This window comes from Archocentrus centrarchus, chromosome 4 (assembly GCF_007364275.1).
Source record: "Archocentrus centrarchus isolate MPI-CPG fArcCen1 chromosome 4, fArcCen1, whole genome shotgun sequence".
In the NCBI taxonomy this organism is placed as follows: Eukaryota; Metazoa; Chordata; class Actinopteri; order Cichliformes; family Cichlidae; genus Archocentrus; species Archocentrus centrarchus.
Window position 1 is genome coordinate 22,233,280 of NC_044349.1, and position 19,643 is coordinate 22,252,922.

Here is a 19,643-nt window from a genome sequence, read left to right on the forward strand (position 1 = left end):
GTGAAACCAAAACATCCCCACATTTGAAATAAAAGCATACAAGTTATATATTAGCCCTGCAACAGGCTGGCGACCTGTTCAGGGTGTACCCTGCCTCTCGCCCTATGACAGCTGGGATAGGCTCCAGCCCCCCCCGCAACCCTTAACAGGATGTGCGGAAGCGAATGGATGGATGGATGGAAGTTATATATTAATCATTGCTATTGCTTTAAATGTATTTATTTCAAACACGGGTGTACAAATACACACATCCTTCACAAAACTTAAAAACATGTCTCAGCATAGCATTCATGGATACAGTATTTGTGGCTCATAGTGGCAAGCTGGGTTGATTGCACAAAAACCTTATAGCTGGCACTTCCAACCTTGTAAAAGTAAATAAAGAACATTTTATATTCAGAATAACTTATATACCATCTTCAAAATGGCTGTCTCATCCTTCTTTGATTAATATTTGCTAAACAAAACCACAAAAATAAAAGAAAATGGAAAAAGGGACACAAGATAGAGGCAACATTTCTTAATATTTCATTGGCAGTGTAGTAGTGGTATGACACATCAAGTCCAGCAGAAATAAAAGCTACTGGCATCAATGGTTTCTGCTACTGCAGTCCATTTCACAGAAGGAAAATCTAAATCATTCATCTGAGCCATAATTACATGTTTACATTTTAGAAATGCATAACTAATTTAACAAATAAATCTGTTCCAGGCTGGACATAAGCCATCCCTAAGCGCAAAAAAATCTGTGACAGGTAGTAAAGTTTGCCAACACTAGCAGTTGAAATAAAAAGTAATTTAAAGTAAAATTTTTTATGATCTAATAAGTGAGTCACCAGCACTGTCAAACCTGTATAGCCACTTTAAGAACACATTGTCCAAATAGGGATCCAGATCTGTTTACACGGCACTGAAATGTAACTGGATGTTCTTGTTTGACATGGGGTTAAACCTGATTTCAAAGCAGCTTTGGATGGTCTACAGCCGTTAAAACCATCAAAAAGGTTTAAAACAGAGCCAAAGAAAAATCACCAGCACTGTAATAAAATTATTTTTTTAAACAGCCTCATTAATTGGGGCGCCTGTTAAATATTTGTTTATCAAATAATAGGCAGAAAGTTTCTGCTGAAAAAGGTGACACAGACTCGACTGCCAGGAAAAACACTGCATTTTAGCTTTTGAGACATTTTGTCAACAGGATGGCATTATATAGGAAAAGAAAATAAGTCCATCTGCCATCAGCAATGCAATATTTTTCTAGTGTTTTAGGCAGTTTTAAGGTGCAATAAAATTACATGAATTCACCATCATTTAGAAACATTCTTGCCTGAACATTTGTACTTCAATTTTATTATTCTAGACAAATTTGGTTCTCTACTTACAGAAATCAAAACAATACATTAATGTTAAAGCTCTATTAAGCGGCATAGTTCTAATAAAATAAAGAACTCACTGGATGTGAAACAGTTGCTAGTAATTGTGACCCCCCCAGAGTGAATCCACACCCAGATCTTCAAGCAGTTTTCAGGCACTTTCAGGTTGTTATTGCTGCCTTCACTCTGTACAGCTGAAATGTCAGTACTTTTACTGACCCATTCTAACACAGAGCCTGAGAAACAGTACTTACAAAGTACGTACTGCATAAAAAAAGTAGTACATGTATCAACCCAAAGGCAGAGAGACTTATATCTGACATGTATTTGTCAGTGTGCTGGAAAAAGACACTGGAAGCCCATACTGTTATCTGCACTGCCAACACAGGAAACAAAAGGTTGTTGCATTTGGTTTGTAGTGCTTCACTTGATGCAGCTTTAAGTGTATTTTGCTATACTGTCAATAATGATAGCTTTAAAATATGCTTCTTTCTCTCTTACAGGAGAAAAGTGTCATCGTGGTGTCTTTAAGCGGGGTCTCTGGCACCTAGTGATGGGTTGCATCCCTCAGTCCAGTGGAGCAGGTGGGAAGTGAGTGGTTGATGCAGAGAGAAGTTGAAAGTTACAGACCAGATATCTAACTTTTTACTTTTTTCTCCTTTTTTTTTTTTTTAAAGAAATACAAAAGGCAGATTACAAACTCACAAAGACACTAAAATTTAACACAGTTCTAGGACAGAAGGCAACCGAAAGAGTCAGGACTGCATACAACCAGGTTATTACCTGAACTAAACAGGCGGAAGCCCCTGGATTTGAAGCTATCACACAGGTTTGGGGTCTGCAGACCACAGCCTTTGTTCCTAAGTCCACTATCACACAGGGCCACGATTGTGGTAGTTGTAATGGTTGCTGTTCTCAGAATCTGCAATCTGCAGGCTGGGTTTCCTTGCTGGTTCCTCACTATCGGCCGTGTCAGGCTTCGTGGAACGTTTAGGACGCTTCTTGAAGAAATCTGACACAAAGTGCACCTGCAGATGGAAGGAAATGAGAGATTAAGAGGGAAGGAAAAAGGAAGCCAGACAAGATTGCAGGTCACTTAGAAATTTATTTGTGCCACAGGAATTGGAGTGTAAACAAGTAAGGGATACAGAGGAGGTAAAGGCAGGGCTGGAAACTGTGATTACACATGTCTGGAGAGGACTGTGAACAGCTGTTAAATGGCACACTAACACAAACTCACACACATCAGAGAGGAACACACAGAGAGTAAGCACAACTCCTGCAGACCATAAAATCCTATGCCCAGGAGGGTCTCTAATTGCACACAGCAATGTGAAGGCCAAAGGTGCGGGCTCACATCCCAATTAATCATACATGGACACACACACAGACACACAAACACACACTCCACCGCTCCAGAATTTCCACAAGGCAGAGCTGACAGTGGTTCAATCAAAACAGGTAAGAGGCCAAACAATAAAGAAGCCCAGCTGGATGAAGTGAGGCGAATGGACTTGTTACCTGAGAACCTGCCAGCTGTGAGTGTGTGGGTTTGTATCAAGGCACACCACGCTGCTGTCACACTTCACACTGCTCAAACTTCCTGTCTACTTAGGTTTTAACTTTGGGAATGAAATACAAGGCAAAAAATATATTTTCACCTATGGCTATTCTGCTCACAGCAAGATTTCCATTAAATGTCATTTTTATGATTTGGACAGTTGCACCCATATTTGCTTTTCCAACACTTGGAAACCAGAGGGCTGAGATTCAGAGTGAGTATGTCATCAGGTAGGAAGCTAGAGGTACTTCACAAAAAAAAAAAAAAAAAATGAAATGAAATGAAAAAGAAGTCTCCATGTGACCATAAACTCTCAAGAAGAGAAGTAAAAATTGCCACAGGCTATATAACAGAGGCCCCTGGGCATCAGGTGTTGTAGGTATTGGCTGTATTATGTGTTACTGGTTGCGTATAATGTGGGAATCATTAATTGTTACAGCATTTATCATGGAAGATGTTGCCTTGGAGACTCACATTTAACAAAGCAACAAGCGCTCCCTGCAGCAGCCCCACCAGCACATCGCTCCAATGGTGCTTGTAATCAGAGACTCGGGTGTAACCCACATAAACCGCGAAGGCCACCAGGAAGAACTGGATGGTGGGCCGGAGAAGTCTGGCCCACTTTGCTACAAGTCTCGCCTGTACGTAAAGCTGGAGGGAGAAACAGAGTCGAAAAAGAGAGCAGTGATGCTGTTAGCAAAACTGGAACCTAAAAAGGTTATCACACCAGTACATGACAGCGCAGTCATACATCATAGCTGCAATGTGATATGCTAACAAAACAGTACAGCAGGCAAATTTCTGTACATTTGCTTGAACAGACAGCCTATTAGGTCGTCGGGTGGATCCTAACTTGCCTGTTAGTTTGGAGCTTGCATCTCTAGAGTGAAAACAGTGGCTGGCACCTCTCAAGCTGGATTTAACTTTCAAAGGGTGCTGAGCACAAATTTAATTTATGCCCACCATAAACTCATTTATACTGGGAAGAACAAACGCAGAAAAAATATGAATCTGGCAAAAGTATAGAAATTCTACTCGGCTGCTGTTGAAGGTGTAAAAACTGGCATCACACCACCGTCCCCCTGACGTACAGACAAGGGCTGGATATCACAGCTGAGCTCTCTGTTTGCAGCATATGCCTGGCAAAACAGAGTGCACCAAAGACAGGAATGGACACTAGCTGGACACTCTTTTCTTGGAACTGGAAAAAAAAAAATGCTGCTTTGCTTGGAGCTCGCTGTCTAGCACTCATGCCTTTTAAAACAAAGATGAGGCCAGGTGGAATGAACTGAATAGGCCTGGAAGACACGACACAGCTCTTGCTTTGCCTTCATCATTGCTGGGAAAAAGGTTGCAGATGAATCCAGATCATGTATCTCACTCCATTCTTTCCCTGGACTCCACTTTGCTCTTTTAAGTCTCTGAGTACTGGTGAGGAAATGCATATGACTGTTCTTAAAAGGACCCAGAAGTTTTTTAGTCTTTTTAACTGTACAGAGAGATGCGTTTTAATTCTTGAAGCTCATGTTCTGCACTTACCGCTAGGAAAAGCATGCAGTACATGCCAAAAGAGGAGTGACCAGAGTAGAAGGACAATCTAGAGAAAAACACAATTCAGATGTAACTGCTTTACACAGGACATTTGTACAGTGGCATTTTGTAGCATCAATATCCCAGCCTTTTCTGTCTTGCATTATGTTATAATCTGTGTAATCAGTATCAGGTCCAAATCAGAGACAGTTTATTTGTCTGTGTGAACAAAACGATGCAAGTTCTTTCCCTCCTACCTGGACTCCGTGACATCCTGAGGCCTGCCAGTGCAGTTGATCACCTGCACGTATCCTGTGCAGACTTTTGGTGAGCATACTGCCATGAAGTTAGGTCTTGGGCGGCCAATAGTGTACTTTGCAAGATCAGTCAGTGACTGGCTGACAGCTCCTCCAAATAAAAAGGTGCCCACTACTTTGTAGAGCGCAGCCAAGTATTGGTTGAAATCTGTATTAGAGTAAATCCTATTGCTGTAGACCAGATAAGCCTCTCCAGATGAGATCTGAGGAGAGAGAACAAAAGTGAAAGATCAATCTTTGTTGCTGTTTCTTTTTCCTACATTTTTTGCACCATTACATAAAATGTCTTACACGTCAAAACATCAAGTTCCAAAAGTTAATTGAACAAAGACCACAAGATGTTCTTCTCTGAGTAAAGTCAACTGGAACTATATAACGAGGAAACTGAGGTGAGAAGAAATAAAACTTCCTGTTAAAACTTACAATGATGACAGTGCAGGAGATGGTGACAGCCGCCAGCATACCGTGGGTGATGGTGTCTGGTTTTAGGGGGTACATGATACTCTCATCATTACAGTAAATGCCTCTTTGATATGGCTTGGACACGATGGTCATAATGATGAAGGGCAGCGCCGCTGGATGGAAAAAACCAGAGGAGCAGGCTGATTAGGTTAGAGGAATTATTATATTTGGATACATTTTGCTCTTGTTGGGATGAGATGAATGCATAGGTTGGATGATCCAGGATCCAAGTTAATACATGTTAAAAAAAATGTGGTAGAAAACCATGTTTGTCTATTTTTTCTACAGTTTTCAGACATTACCTCATGTCCCAACTTGGGGAATGTTTCTCTAAGGATAACTAAATAGTTTTCTCTCTCTCCCTCTCTTAACCTTGGATGCTAAATTCAAATTGATGAAAACAACCCAAAATGAAAAGGCACATTTTGTACTTAAATGCCCACAAAAATACACAGTGGGAATAGATTTTATATACATGGGCTCACGTTGAAAAAAATCTAAATATCAAAGTCACACATCACACACACATACCCATGTGTACTATATAAACATTTAAAAGACTGTACACAAATTCCTGCAGACAACACACACAACTGCAGTGCTTTTAACTGATGTGGCTGTGTGCAAAATAAGACCAAATATAGCTGCTTATGGCTCCCCCGAGAACGAATGATGTCCTTGAAATATTCGAAAGCATCCATTCCCAAACCACACACGCGTCATCTTCCTGTCTCTCCAACAGACACTCACTATTAAGCAAATCTCTGAATTTTAACAAGCTTGTATTAATAAAGAGTAAACACTTTTTTTTCATTGCGTTTTGTTATGTTGGTTAAAAAATCAAAGACCTCTTAAATTTGCAGAAGCTACAATAGAGACCTGAGGATATGAGACTACTGACAGACACGTGATGCTTCTTTTCTGCCTCCAACCAATGTAACCTAATCAAAACTAACTACTACTGCTTGTCATTGACTGTCCTCTTTCAAGGCTACAATGTGGAGCAGTGAAGAATGACTCTAGAGAGATATAAACAATATGCAGGACAAAGGCTTCATATGCACAGCCGCAGAAGCCAGAGGTGCTTCATCCAACCTTGGACTCTTTGGTGGCAAAAGTAAAGTGATGAATAAATCACTAATATACTATCGAGTTATTCAATGAACATAATCTATAACACGTATGTAGAAGATTTCCTGGTTTTAACATCCTAAATGCAAGGAATAGCATTTTTTCCCCTTACATGCTACTGTAAACTTGTAGTTTTATAGGATTACAGGTGTTTTCTGAGGGAAAAACACACACACACACACACACACACACACACACACACGGGTTTTGGTGTGCTGTTGATCTTGATTTCCAAAGTATATTAGAGAAGCCAAAGAGTAAAAAAAATTAGCTGACAAATGGCTGAAAATGATTGTGTGTTCCAGCCCCACTAAGGAATGTGTTCTCCACCCTAATATCCACTACTACTATCCATTTAAGGCAGACAGTCTTGGGGCCACTGTGGAAATACCAAGCACCTGCATGCTAAATGCAAGAAAAACAGCAACTCAAAAGCATCACAAGGACTTGAAAAATTCACTCAGCAACAGCATTACATTTCTGTGTAAACGAGCAGTGCACCCCTCCCATTAAAAAAAAAAAAAAGCAGGCTGCTGACATAATTCTAGGAAGACTTCCAGTGAGACTGACTGATGAGAGACCATCGAGACTGAAACTAAAGGAAAATACACAACTCGAAGGTGGATTGGGATTCAGCTGAAATAAATGCTCTGTTAATTCCATGTTTAATTCATTCACATGATGGACACAGAACAACAGCCTACTGTAAATGCATGAATCCTGACAAAAAGAAAAACAAAAAGAAAAAGATTTTGTGACTATTTAGTTTGTAAGCAGAGAATCTGTGAATTTGGGTCATTCATTACATTTAATAACTCAATTAAATGTATTGAAATACCTCTCACTAATGTTCAAATTTTCAATAACAAGGCATACACAGTGACAGAATAATAATAATAATAATAATAACATGCATTTGTACTTATCTAACATGTCTAAGGCGACATATTTAATGTTTAGTGACATGCCAGCTGCACACATGTGGACAAAGTGTCCTATGGGCTCAGTGACGAAAGGCAGCAGTAAAATAGAAGCTTTGTGCTGAGAGCAGAATAAACAATAGCGCACAATTGGATAAATATATGATTGTGCACTGACTCCTGCTAAACTGACCTTGATGGAGCTGAATTTAGACAAACAAGGACAGAAAAAGACAAGTAGACAACTGCATTCAGACACAAAGTAACACTACTTAAAGCATTTTGCCTGACTAAGTCTTTCTAATCAAAGTATAATGTGTGTGTGTGTGTGTGTGTGTGAGGGGGGCTGCAGCAAAGGAGTCAGGAGCACTTTCCAAAACATGCAGCTATTGTTACATGCAGCAACCATACATTTTTAACTAATTTTGTTGCCTACAGGCAATTGCAGTGCATTTATTCCCCCTTTCTCCAAACACCAACGCACAAGCAGCAGCTGGTTGTCACCTTTCACTTTATGTTGATTCCCACCAACTACTGCTTAAGTACCAGGCCCCTGTCTGTACATCTACCAGCCACGTCAGGATGTGGTGAACCATGATTTTAAAGTCTTACTGCACTCATTTTCCTCTTAGAACCACCAAATCCTGTTTGTGACCATGGTGTAATACAGAGTCTCTTGTATTTAACTAACATCCTGTCTGAGGCACCACAAGGGAGCTCCCTGATATGGATTTACTGATGTGGCTTTTGGGTGGCAGCTTGTGCATCTGTATCCTGCTTCCAGCTGGCAAGAATGGAGCACTACCTGCTGCTAATTTCTCCATGGAGTCAGGGACAAATAGTTGCACTAAAAATCAGACAGAGCCCAACCAGAGTGGGTTGCATTACAGGAGTTATTATAGTGACTTGTACTCCAGTGTCTTCAAAATCCTGCTTTAAAATTGTTAAATATCTGTGGGAAGAAATACAAAGAAAGATTACTAGGAACATCAGAGTTCTCAATAAACACTATAATGTCAAGCAATCATGTTTTATTTTATGTAAGTGTAGACATTTTCTCTATAAATTATGCAAAATCGGTAAACTGATGCATAAATGTTGCCCAGAAGCCCTATTTTTTTTTTTTTGGCAGGTTTCAAGTGAAACCTCCCTCAACTATTACATAACGGCAAGTTTAAAAGGTTCCTGTAAGACTGCCCTGGACAAACTCTGGGGAGATGTTTATTTACTTAACACAGAATGGTAAATGTCACTTTAAAGCAGCAGTACAACATTATTTCTATACCGGAGTCACATGGTGGAATGGGGCCATTAATCACAGCAAAGCAGGAGAAAAATCAAGCAAAAAACTTTAAAGTCATCTGCCAGCAGCTAATGAAATAGCACATAAATTCACACAAGACTAAAAAGCTTTTCCACGTCCATCATTGGCATTATTCTACTGACTACAAAAAATGTATTCATCTCATCAGTTTAATATCTTTTATGTTTTTAATGCTTACTAAATCCTCTTAACAAGGCACATTTGCCACAGAAACTGAGTGAAGTCAGCCTGAAGGTCTTAAATAAGCCCCACTGACTTGTAAAAAAGTATTAATTTTTCATTTCTGTGTTCATCCATGAAGCACTAATTCAGCTAACACCTGACTTTAACTTTTCAGTCATAAATTACAAGCTTGGATGAAAAGAAAAAGGCTGAAATAAAATGATGTAAGGAGTCTGGACTGCTCTCATGGGCAAAATAAATGGTACGCCCTGAGGTGCGTATGCGAGTGTGTCTCATGAGCAGTGCCCCTGTGTATAAGATCTGCAAGAAACAAACCAGCCAGTCTCTGGAAAGGCAGACACACACACATACACAGTTTTCAGACAAAATTAGACCCATCAGCACACAAAATAGGCCTCCAGCATACCACGAGACAGTCCCACAACCCAAATTGACATTGCTCCAGAACTGCCTCCATTTAAGACCGAGCAGTGTCTCTGACTTGGGCTAAGCTCAGACATCTACTGGAGATTTTTCTGTTGAGAAAATGTGAAAGAACAGAGAATTACATGGAGGCAATGGCAAAGAGAGTGGAGGTGTTTCTTGGGGGTGCAGGAAAACCTTCTTTTTAGACATTTCTTCCAAACACTGACGGAGGAAAATGCCTTCTGTTTGAAGCGTGGCCAGGAAACTCATCTTCTGTAGCCAGTCAGAAATCTCCTGCCTGAGCCCCTAATGGGAAGCTTTGAAGTGGGAGGATGCAGTCTGTCCGTCTCAGTTTAAGGAAGGTTCACTTTTGAGTCTTTGGTTCCTCTTTGCAGTGGTACTTTGGTGACTCCCACTGCTGAAATGGATATTAGTGGAACACGAAGTTACATCTGAGTAAGTGACAGTTACTGTGTAAAGGCAGTCTGAAGAATACAGCTCAGTCAGAGGATGATTTTCACATTAATCGATACCCCAACAACACCAACCAACAAAGATTTCACTATGTTCATTCTTTCTACCACTGCTGAATCACATCCTCTCATTCTGTTTCTCTCTCATGCTTAAAGCCATTCATTCTTTGCTTTCTGTCACTCACTCGATCACACTGTCCTCCCACACACTTCTCACTCTGTTGTAAATATAGAGGCCTCAGTGGGTGATGCTTTATTTAGCTGGCAGATGTGCAATTATGCAGGACCATTTGGACCGCAATCGCACTCTGGTGCTGACATTCAAGGCCTGTCACATCCTCTCTCTCTCTGTTTTTTGTCTTTTTTTTCCCTTCCCTTCCATTTCCTTTCCTTCTTTTTCATGTCTACATGTATTTGCCGTCCGTGCTCCATTTTTCTCCTGTAGAAACGTTAGTTCCTTGAGTCAGACTGCCATGGTCAACTTACTCTCAAACTTACTCTGACATAACTTGCTGCACCTGCATCCACGTGGATGGCCAATAATTTTCCCTAATTTGAAAAACATGTAGTCTAGGTTATTATTATGCATACCTAAAGAGTGCATATCCTGTGTGTGGTGTGAGATGGGTGTTCCCATGCCCTTAAGGTGCCCTGCGAATTCTAAAACTTTCCTTCGGGGTCGCAGCGGGAACATTTGCTCCTCCATCTAATTTCTTCCACTCCCGTTTCCTGTCTTTGCAGTACGAAGGTCACTCAGTTTCTTTTTTCTGTATTTCTATCCATCTTTTCCTCTTGTTGACAGTTCTAGTTTCAGCTCACATTTCACCATTTCTTGTTCCTTCATTTTTCATCTGTGTCACTTTTTAGTCACTCATTCCATTCTTGACTGCTTCTAATTCCACCCAGCGTGGACGAGGACAGAGGCAGGCATTTTTTTTCCTCTTAGTTGCAGTCAGTGTTTCCACTTTTTTCTTTGCGTTCTCTTTTTCGTTTGCTTCCTCCAATTCAAACATGTTTTACGTCAAAACAGGCAACGTTACAGATCTGTAAAAGAAGGGTTGCAGCTAAAAAACAACTAAAAGCTCTCTCTTTCTATCTGTCTCCCTCAAAGCTGGACTGACTAATGTGGAAGGTATGTGCTGAGGCTACAGCCTCTGCCGGCGTAGGCCTCTGGAATTCTAATTCATATGAGGAACGCCCAGCTTCACCAGTCACACCAAATCCTGCTGCTGCTGTGGTCCATTCTTTATTTTTAATCCCACTGTTTCACTCTGTCCATCATTTACGCGTGCTTAGCTTCAAGCAGAGCAGAAGGAGACATGGTGGCAGGCGAGGCTGTGTGAGTGGTGGGAGAGCAACTAAATCTGGGTTAGCAATCAAAGAGCCTGGGTTTGGAGGGGATCAAAGAAGTAGGCCACACAGGTTTCAGCCTAAGCCAGAAAGGTCTGCGGGAGGAGTTAAAAGTCACTCTGATGTGTGCAACTACAATGAATGGTCCTGACCTTACCAAATAAGCTGCTGTTGCTTTGCTACGTCTTACTTTGTCCTGTATATATTTGATGGTGCCTTTATGTTGCCAATTCATTGTATTATAGTTTTCATTAGAATCTAGCTTGGAATGACATAAAAGAATGTCTTTTAGATTAAGTTTGGTTCATTTCTTTTTCTGGTAATCAGAGAACACCATTTACATTTTTTGTACTCGAAGCTCTGTATGATGTCAGCGACAGCACTGGCAGAGAGTCCCAACCCCACACACCTGCTGCTCAAACCTTCTGTTTGGGAAAGGTAGTCATTCAGAAAAAAAAAAGAAAGGTTACCTAAAGGAAGAAGTGCTAAAACAGCGTATGCTAGAGTGAGTGAATTGAGTGGCTGTGCTAAAAAAAGGATTATTTTGAAGTGGGAATAATGCTAAGCTCTAGTAAAGTCCAAGAATTAAAAACATGGAACTGCAAAGAGTCGGTACCCTTTAATAAGCAGCAATAACTATACTGGAAAAGAGAATATTGGATTTATTCATAGCTAGGCAAGATAAAATAACATATAGATGGGTACAGGCTGTAAATCATAAAAGGTATAATCATCCTCATAATTGCATAACCAAACTGTGAAAAAAATCAAACAATTTATGCATCTAAAATGCCTGAAATTCCACAATTTCACCTGCAATTTTACCTGTAATAATAAAAAATAATTTGAACATCAGCTACACAGAAACTAAGTTCAAAGTTCTCTCAATGGAACGTGCCTCTTTGATAAAAAGGGCTTCAGTTTCCATGACACAGCTCTACTGAGGAAAACCATTCCCATCAAGCATCTTCATAGTTTTGCTCCGAGGACAAAAACCACATGAGAGGCCCAGCTCCCGGGAGACGCTGCAGGACGGCTTCACCGACAAAATAACCAGTGACGGCAACAGTACAAGGGGACAAAGTGTATTAAAAGTAAAGAATGCAAGGAAATATGTAATTTTCCTGCTGTGGGACTCTGTGAGCAAGCCCTATTGTATGTGACAATGTGCCTCTGACCATATAAAATACTGAGAACAATTTAATATTTTGGGGACAATCAGAAAATCTGCTGAATTATTCTTTAGGTGTGAACTGCAAAAGAAACTGAGAAACCCAGAGTGACTCTGCCTACAGAGATACAATGCAAACTTATAGAAATATAGAAAAAAAAAAGAAAAAAAATACTCTAAACCAGTTTTAGAACAGCTGTGTCTCTGAAGATTAAAAAGAAAACAGGAACTTCTGCATACAGTTGAAACTTTGTATGCGGGTCAGCGATTAAAGATACAATAGACATTTAAAAGAACAGGCTTGTCACAGTCCAACAGACAATAAAGAATGTACACATGGAAAAACAAGAGTTTGTGTAGCAATGCCTTGCCTCAAGGCCATTTAGTCACACTTTGCTTGGATTATCTAACACGTTACTCACAACTCAAATTGTCATTCATTTTTTTTTGTACCCAAGAAATGAGGCAATGCGAGTTGTGGCATACATACTACACCTACAGCACTGCACCTATGAATATGAGCTGTGGTGGGAGAGGTTAAAACCCAGTCTTTCCTTTCCCGAACCAACACCCACCATCTATTTTGTGCTGAGTGTAGACTTACACAGACAGGGGAGTGGGAGGGAGGGAGGCATACACTGACCAAAGAACAGAGAAGAAACGAGGCCAGGAGCTCACAATAAACAAGAAATTCAAACTCAAGGTAGATCGTTGAGCAGCACAAAGAGCTCAAATGTCCCTCACAAAACAATGAGACAGGATTTTTAGGTTTAAGCCAGACAAGCAATACAAGGTACTACAACAGATCTTTTATAGGAAGGAATCAGTGAAATACGACATACCAACAATTTTATACCACATTTATCCATTTAGATGCTCAGTAAATGTGTCGTGGATTGCATTTTGAAAAAAAAAAAACCCAACAACAACAAGAGGGAGGCACATCTACTCCTGTGATACCAACAGATATTAGTGTAGTTTGACCTGGGCAGGGCAGGGCGTTAGAGATAGGGAACATGCCAACGAAATCTTTCTTGTCGTGTCTGGCCATTTACTTTGGTCTTTGGATTTCTTAACAAAAGATAGCTGCGGGAAGTCTGGTGAACATTAGGGTATTTCTTCAGTTGAACACCAGCACAAAGAGAAAAAAAAAATACCAGGAGCTGATTTAAGAGGCTTACAAATTCAAGAAATGTAAACAGTCCTGAAAATGCAGAAGAAAACTCAACTCAACGCTCTGTTTCCATACAGGCTAATGGTCAGCGTAATTATAAGCTCTATCATGTTGTTATTACATGCCTGGGGAAACCTCACATAAGCTTGGGGTTGACTTGATGATTATTTGGGTGAATGACGTGGGTGGCAATAGGGCAGGCAAAGGCAAAAAGGATGGGATAAGCCACGGAGTCCTGACCGACCGACCGAACCCAGACATTAATCCCAGACTTGTGACAACAAAATGGTGAGGCTTATCATATTCAGAAGTCTGTGGATATTCCCACAGATGGAAAATACTCCGAAGCTCCTTGTAAAGCCCGGGATCGGGTGGGCACCCTGAAAGGCTTCATCCAGGACTACTCCTTCCTGCATACCTCACCGGTATCACCAAGACAAAACAAGGGTGCCAAACACCATTACAAAACAGACGCCTGCCATACACATGTGGCATTAACACAATGAACCAACCTCCCACCACACTGGTACATTCCACATGCGCATATTATCCCTGTGGCTGCATCTGAAAACAACTTCTTCTGGGAATGTTGGTGAAGAGTTTTCACGCTTGTTGGTTTCTTGTTAGATAAAGGAAATATAATCATTGTCTTTATGACGGAAAACATTTGTCAGGTTGTAAAACGCTGTGGTTTATTTATTTAGGTATTTGTATTTATATGTTATTAACCAGTCCCTTTTTAATTTCAGCTATTTATTCAATGACTTTACACATCTGTCCAAAAATGTGTTTCATATTTATATTATAATTTGAATAATACAAATTCAAATACATTTACATTAATATAATCTTTTTTATACATTGAGTTATTGATACAGCTGTATTGATTAAGTCATATTTTATATTTTTCAAGTAAATTTCAAACAATGAATTCTATCATAATCATTGTTTCCTCCATAAAACATGTGCATAGACAAATGTGGACAGCTGTTACATATATATATATATATATATATATATATATATATATATATATATATATATATATATATATATATATATATATATATATATATATATATATATATATAATAGGTTAAATGCAGAACGTCCGTTTGTGAGCGCAGCATAAAGTCAAATGTCGAGAAATGCACTGAATGAAGGAAGTGGGAGCAGTCTTCTGAGGATTCTTGGCAGACAAAATACTGCAGCAAATGTGGAATAAGCGGGGCACATACATGCATATCAGATTTCCATAAACAAACATTCTGCTTCCTGAAGCACTGTAAAGTCCTGCAAAAGTTTTTTTGTTTTTTTTATTTTATTTTTTTTTTGGTGAGTACTGTAGGTTGGCGCATGCAGCCTGCCAGGAGGATGAGATTGATGTTTCCTCTTATGTTTGTCATGGTGCCATTTCATGTCACGTTTCAGCCTGGATATTATTCCAGTTCGGATCTGCACAAACAAACTGAATGACAGGCTGCTCCTTTAGTGCCATGGCAATCCAGCTGCTGCATCGGCACGAGACTTAAAACAGCTGCTTTCCAGATAATCCTTTGTCTGATTAAAAACACTTGATTTTAATGTGCACATAAACAAACACTGCTAAGTTCCCATTGCTGCGCGAGATCCTACGTTACTGTCACTGGCGCAAAAAACACACAAACACACTGAATTACAAGAAGAAACTCATGTAAGATATCACCAGCAGTACCTACTGACATGATTTAAGCACTGTTAGTGTGCTAAATAAAAGGCACGGGTTAAGGTGACGTATAGTTAAGTAACGAGTTTTCATAACTTACCAACTAAAACGCACATCACATCCATCACCACGAACAGCTGCTTCTTCTTCTTCAGATTCTTCATTTTCGTCCCGCTAATTCACTTTATAATCAAAATCTTTGAGCGACAACTACTTTCTTGAATAAAGTAAACAAGTCCATTGAGTTCGCGCACTTGGAAATAAATGCACAAGTAAAGCTCAAAAAATGGTAACCTGCACAACGAGTTCTTCCGGGATCCTCGTTCCTACCTGTGCCGTGTTGACAGCGACAGCAGAGGTGTGCAAGTCCCTTAGAACGACAGCTCAGCCAAACTAGTTTCAGAGCAACGCACCTCTGAAGTCCTGCGCCCCTTTACGCACATAACTGATTTGGGTATCGGATCAAGACCACAGAGACCATCCGATTGAACAGTAGTGGAGGCGTCGGGTGAATCCAGTAGGAACTCTTTTCACTGTTCAAACCACGCCACTGCTGATGATCCCTCCTCTTTCCTTCCTCGTCTGGCACTTCTCTAACCTGATCATCGCCAGGCACCGAGTCTTTATGCACATGTGCGCAGAAAACAAGAAAGAAGACTTCTTAGCGGTTTTCTCCCCGTGCCTTGCCAGTATTGTGTCTGTTTAGTAGAGAAGACTCAAGTGCTGCTAGAATAAGAGTAGGAGGAGGTGCCTGAGAGCTGAAAAAAAAAAGAAAAGAAGTGCACTCAGGTCAAAAATACCTTTGAAAAGTAAAGAAAAAGAAGTCCAGTCGCCTTTTTCAAGCTCCAGAGACTACTATGACCTGGATGACTGAGAATCTACACAGACATAAAGAAAAGGAAGGAAAATGCCATTTGCCGTAACCAAAAACTGTTATTACACTTGACATCATTACAAGCAGCAACTGATTAAAGGATTTAATTAATAACAATTAAGATTTTTTTTTTAAAGAACTACAGTAAGCTTGACATGAATTCTCAAATCTGCTAAAAGTCCACATGAACAACTCATTACTCATTTCTTTCAAGAAATTTATTCCCTAATACCCTTCTCTCACATATCAGAGAGAGAGATTAAAATACGGCTGAAGTCTAAACATACCAGGACTGAGCGCACTAGAAGACAGAATTTCCATCCCAACAAAAGCAGGAAGACTTTTATAAGACCTCCTGGGACCGAAGCAAAATTAGCATGACTTTACATCAGTATGACTCCAGGCCACAGTGCTTTATGCCATTGGCAGTCAGGATGTTTCATTACAAGGCTTGCTGTCAGCATGCAGTCATGTGTGTACAGCTTTGAGTCACGAGTGTGCATTAACAGTTAACGCTGTTTGCATGGCAAACACCGTGTTTATCCCCCAAGTATATTAGTTCAGCATCCTTGAGTTAAGTGGATAATCTTACATGCACACACGCTGGCACTGAATTTTACACATTTGCAAGCAGTAAAACGAACTCGATAGATAAATTAAAATGTCATAGTGTGCAAAATAAACATCAATAACACAGAGAACAATAACAGGGAACTGCACACATGGAATAAATTTAAAGCTGTGGTTTCTCTGCCCCCTTCTGGTTGATCCCAATAGAAGGCTTCTTTTAGCTGCCAGAAACCAGAAATATGATCCATCCCTAAAAACAAATCTTCCCCAGTTTAGAATACTGAAGCTAGAAACAGGGTTACGAGGTTAAGATTCACATATATTCAGCTGGCAAGAGCTTCAAAAATATGATGTGCATTCATAATGGAATGCCTGTTTCTTTATTTGAATACATTTGCTTTGTGAAATGAAGCATCTTTCAGAGTCAAAGTGTCTTGATGCACGCTCAATAAATTAAGGGAAAACTGATTGTTACCTGGATGCAGTATTTTCAGTGGAAACACTGCGTGTATACGCTACTATAACTGTATACACTACTATACCGAGATCAGTGATTTGAACATCACTAATCCACCACATAGGATGTGGATGCAAAGATGGGGTTTGTGGTGGTTTTCACTCTACAATTCTTAATTCTGCACTGATTGCTTGACTAAAAACCTGTCTTCCATCTCAGGACAATATCTGTCTATGAGAGACAGGAGGTTCCATTCCTCATGAGTTTATACCCCCCACTGCATGTCATTAAATTGTGTCTTCTCTCTCCCATAATGTGTTTTGCTCTTGTCTCCCTGTGCTTTTCTTTTATCCCTTCTTTCTCCTCACCCTCCAGCCAGTCACAGCAGATGGCTGCCCCTCCCTAAGGCTGGTTCTTCGAGGGGTTTCTTCCTGTTAAAAAGCAGTTTTTCCTTCTCACTATTGCCAAGTGCTTACTCAGAGGGGGTAGTTTAACTGATTTATTCATAGCTTTATAGCTGCTTTATAGCTTAATTTACAGGGGCAAGTATGTTACCTGAACCGTGCATACACAATCCACAATCTGTACAATACATATACACATTAAGAAAGACAAAATGCAAACAAAATATAGACAGACAGCACAAGGATCAGACTACAGTATAATAAAAATATCATAAAATATCAAAACAACAAAACATCTGACTAAACTTGAGTGTGGGAAACATGAGTGTTGCATTTTGGGCTACATGCATACAAATACAGTGCAGACAAAAATATTTCACTGACCAGCTTTAAGAAGTAATTTGAAACCAAGAGACCATCCCCTCTCAGGAGTCTGCAAGGTGTGACAACACAAACCTCCACCAGGAACAGAGAGGTGCAGCAGCCAACTACAACACTATTACTGTGAGCATGCAAGCCATCAACCAGCAGCTTGACACCCTGCAACTCCAAATCCATGAGCTCAAGCAGTTCCAGAGCCATTGCTCTTTGGATAAAGCCACACTCTGTGGCAACAAAATCAAAACCTTAAGAAAAGTCTGAAAGACAAAGCCATGAGCTATTGACTTGAAATTAAAGCAGCAAATTAAGCCATGAAACAAGAACACAAGGCACCCAAGAGTGAACTTGAACACCTGAAGGAAGAGGTCTAACACAAAATGGCTTTGGAGGAAACGTGTGATGTGATCCACATCAGAACACAGCGGTGCAAAAGGAAATCCAGCAACGTAAGGAGAAGCATCAGTAAACCAAAGCACTGGATGTCACAAAAGCAGACAAGGTGAGGTGATTAGCCCCCCCCCCCCCCTTAAAAAAAAAAAAAAAAAAAAGCTTTTATAGTTTGGTTACGGCTGAACCAGAAAGCAGACTCAAACAACTGGCACATAGCTTAAAAGGTCTATTTAGACAAATTAAACTTTCTACTATGAACAGGTTTAATGACGAGAGGGGGTCGAAAACTGAGATGGTGGTCTGGTAGAGTCTGAAAGAGGAGAGAAAGTATTTTTAATGACAGGCAGGCAGGAGGCAAATGCAAAGGCCCAGAGCGTGGCTGAGGAGCATTTTTCCTTAAGAGGCGATGGAGAATGGTTGAGTGAGGGTCTGTCAGGCAGCAGGCTGAGTTATATGAGTGGAAAGGTCTTGGCAGTGGCGAGTGGGCAGACAGGTGTGAGGATCTGGCTTTGGCTCTTCTACTCCAAACTGAATTGCACATGAGTGTCTTGACATGGGTGACAGATATACCAGGCGAACAACTAAACAACAAGAGAGAGTTTTTACAAAACAAGACATCAAGGAATTCAAACTACAAACTAGGAGGCTGATTTATCACTGTAGTGGACGAGACAATCTGGCAGAGAAACACAGCCACTGCTGGTCTTTAAAAGACTGTGGGTGTGCACAATCAGCTTGCCGCTCTACCTATGGGCAGTTACACAAGATTCACCCACAGCTCCACCTGAAAGCCAAAAGAAAAACACACCACCCCAGCCTGCCCCAATCCTAATGCAGTGGAAGTGTCAAGAAAGACCCTGATGCCTTGGAACAAGAACTCCAGAATCTCTACAAGAATATGAAGAAGTGCCTGAGTGGCCTTGTGTGGAGGAACACTGAAACACTTAGCAGCCTTGACAAATGAAAATGACAATTTGCAAGCTCAAATACATGTTGTGAACCATCAGCTGCAGACCAAGCAAACTTTAAAGGATAGATACATTTGACTAGAAGCTGAAGAGAAGGAGGCACCATTCAGTCACAGAGCAAAGTCCCAATTAAAACTCATACTAAGGCCTACAGAAAGATTCTGAAGAAGACTGGAAATTCAAGTATAAGATGACAAAAAAAAAAAAAAAAGGTTGATGCCTTCAAGTAAAAAATGACAGTGACTTAGGAAATACAGAATTTCAATGACGTTTTTTCAAAATTTGAATACTTATAAGGCTAGTTATAAGTCACTGAAAGTAAAGGAAAAGGCTCTAATCAACCAACACAAAATTCTGCAGAGAGAGCATGAGGTGCTGGAGAAAAAGCTCTCAAAGGAGAAAGGTGTGCAGGAGAAAAATAATGAGCTAAAAGCTGAGAAATCGACATGCTCCACAACAGACTCCAAGGTGAAAAATTTATGATTCATGACTCACTGAAAATAGAAAAAGATGCCATCAG

At 40.2% G+C, this 19,643-nt stretch overlaps 1 protein-coding gene across 1 annotated transcript; it reads right to left on the reverse strand.

Moving 5' to 3' along the window:
* Window positions 1-201: 201 nt before the first annotated feature.
* On the reverse strand, window positions 202-15,829 carry plpp2b (phospholipid phosphatase 2b). The gene is made up of 6 exons (XM_030728168.1): window positions 15,180-15,829; window positions 5,205-5,356; window positions 4,722-4,984; window positions 4,474-4,531; window positions 3,409-3,585; window positions 202-2,401 (listed from the first exon to the last, which is right to left on the reverse strand). The coding sequence occupies exons 1-6, from the start codon at window positions 15,241-15,243 to the stop codon at window positions 2,246-2,248; spliced, it is 870 nt and encodes a 289-aa protein (XP_030584028.1). The 5' UTR covers window positions 15,244-15,829; the 3' UTR covers window positions 202-2,245.
* Window positions 15,830-19,643: the final 3,814 nt, after the last annotated feature.

What these genes read in the sequence shown, in the direction of transcription:
- plpp2b (XM_030728168.1), bottom strand. Translation starts at nt 15,243, where the DNA reads ATGAAGAATCTGAAGAAGAAGAAGCAGCTGTTCGTGGTGATGGATGTG. An exon ending in CAGGATGTCACGGAGTCCAG is followed by an intron (nt 4,532 to 4,721) that starts GTAGGAGGGAAA and finishes GTTTTTCTCTAG; the next exon opens with ATTGTCCTTCTACTCTGGTC. An exon ending in CGCTTGTTGCTTTGTTAAAT is followed by an intron (nt 2,402 to 3,408) that starts GTGAGTCTCCAA and finishes TTCCATCTGCAG; the next exon opens with GTGCACTTTGTGTCAGATTT.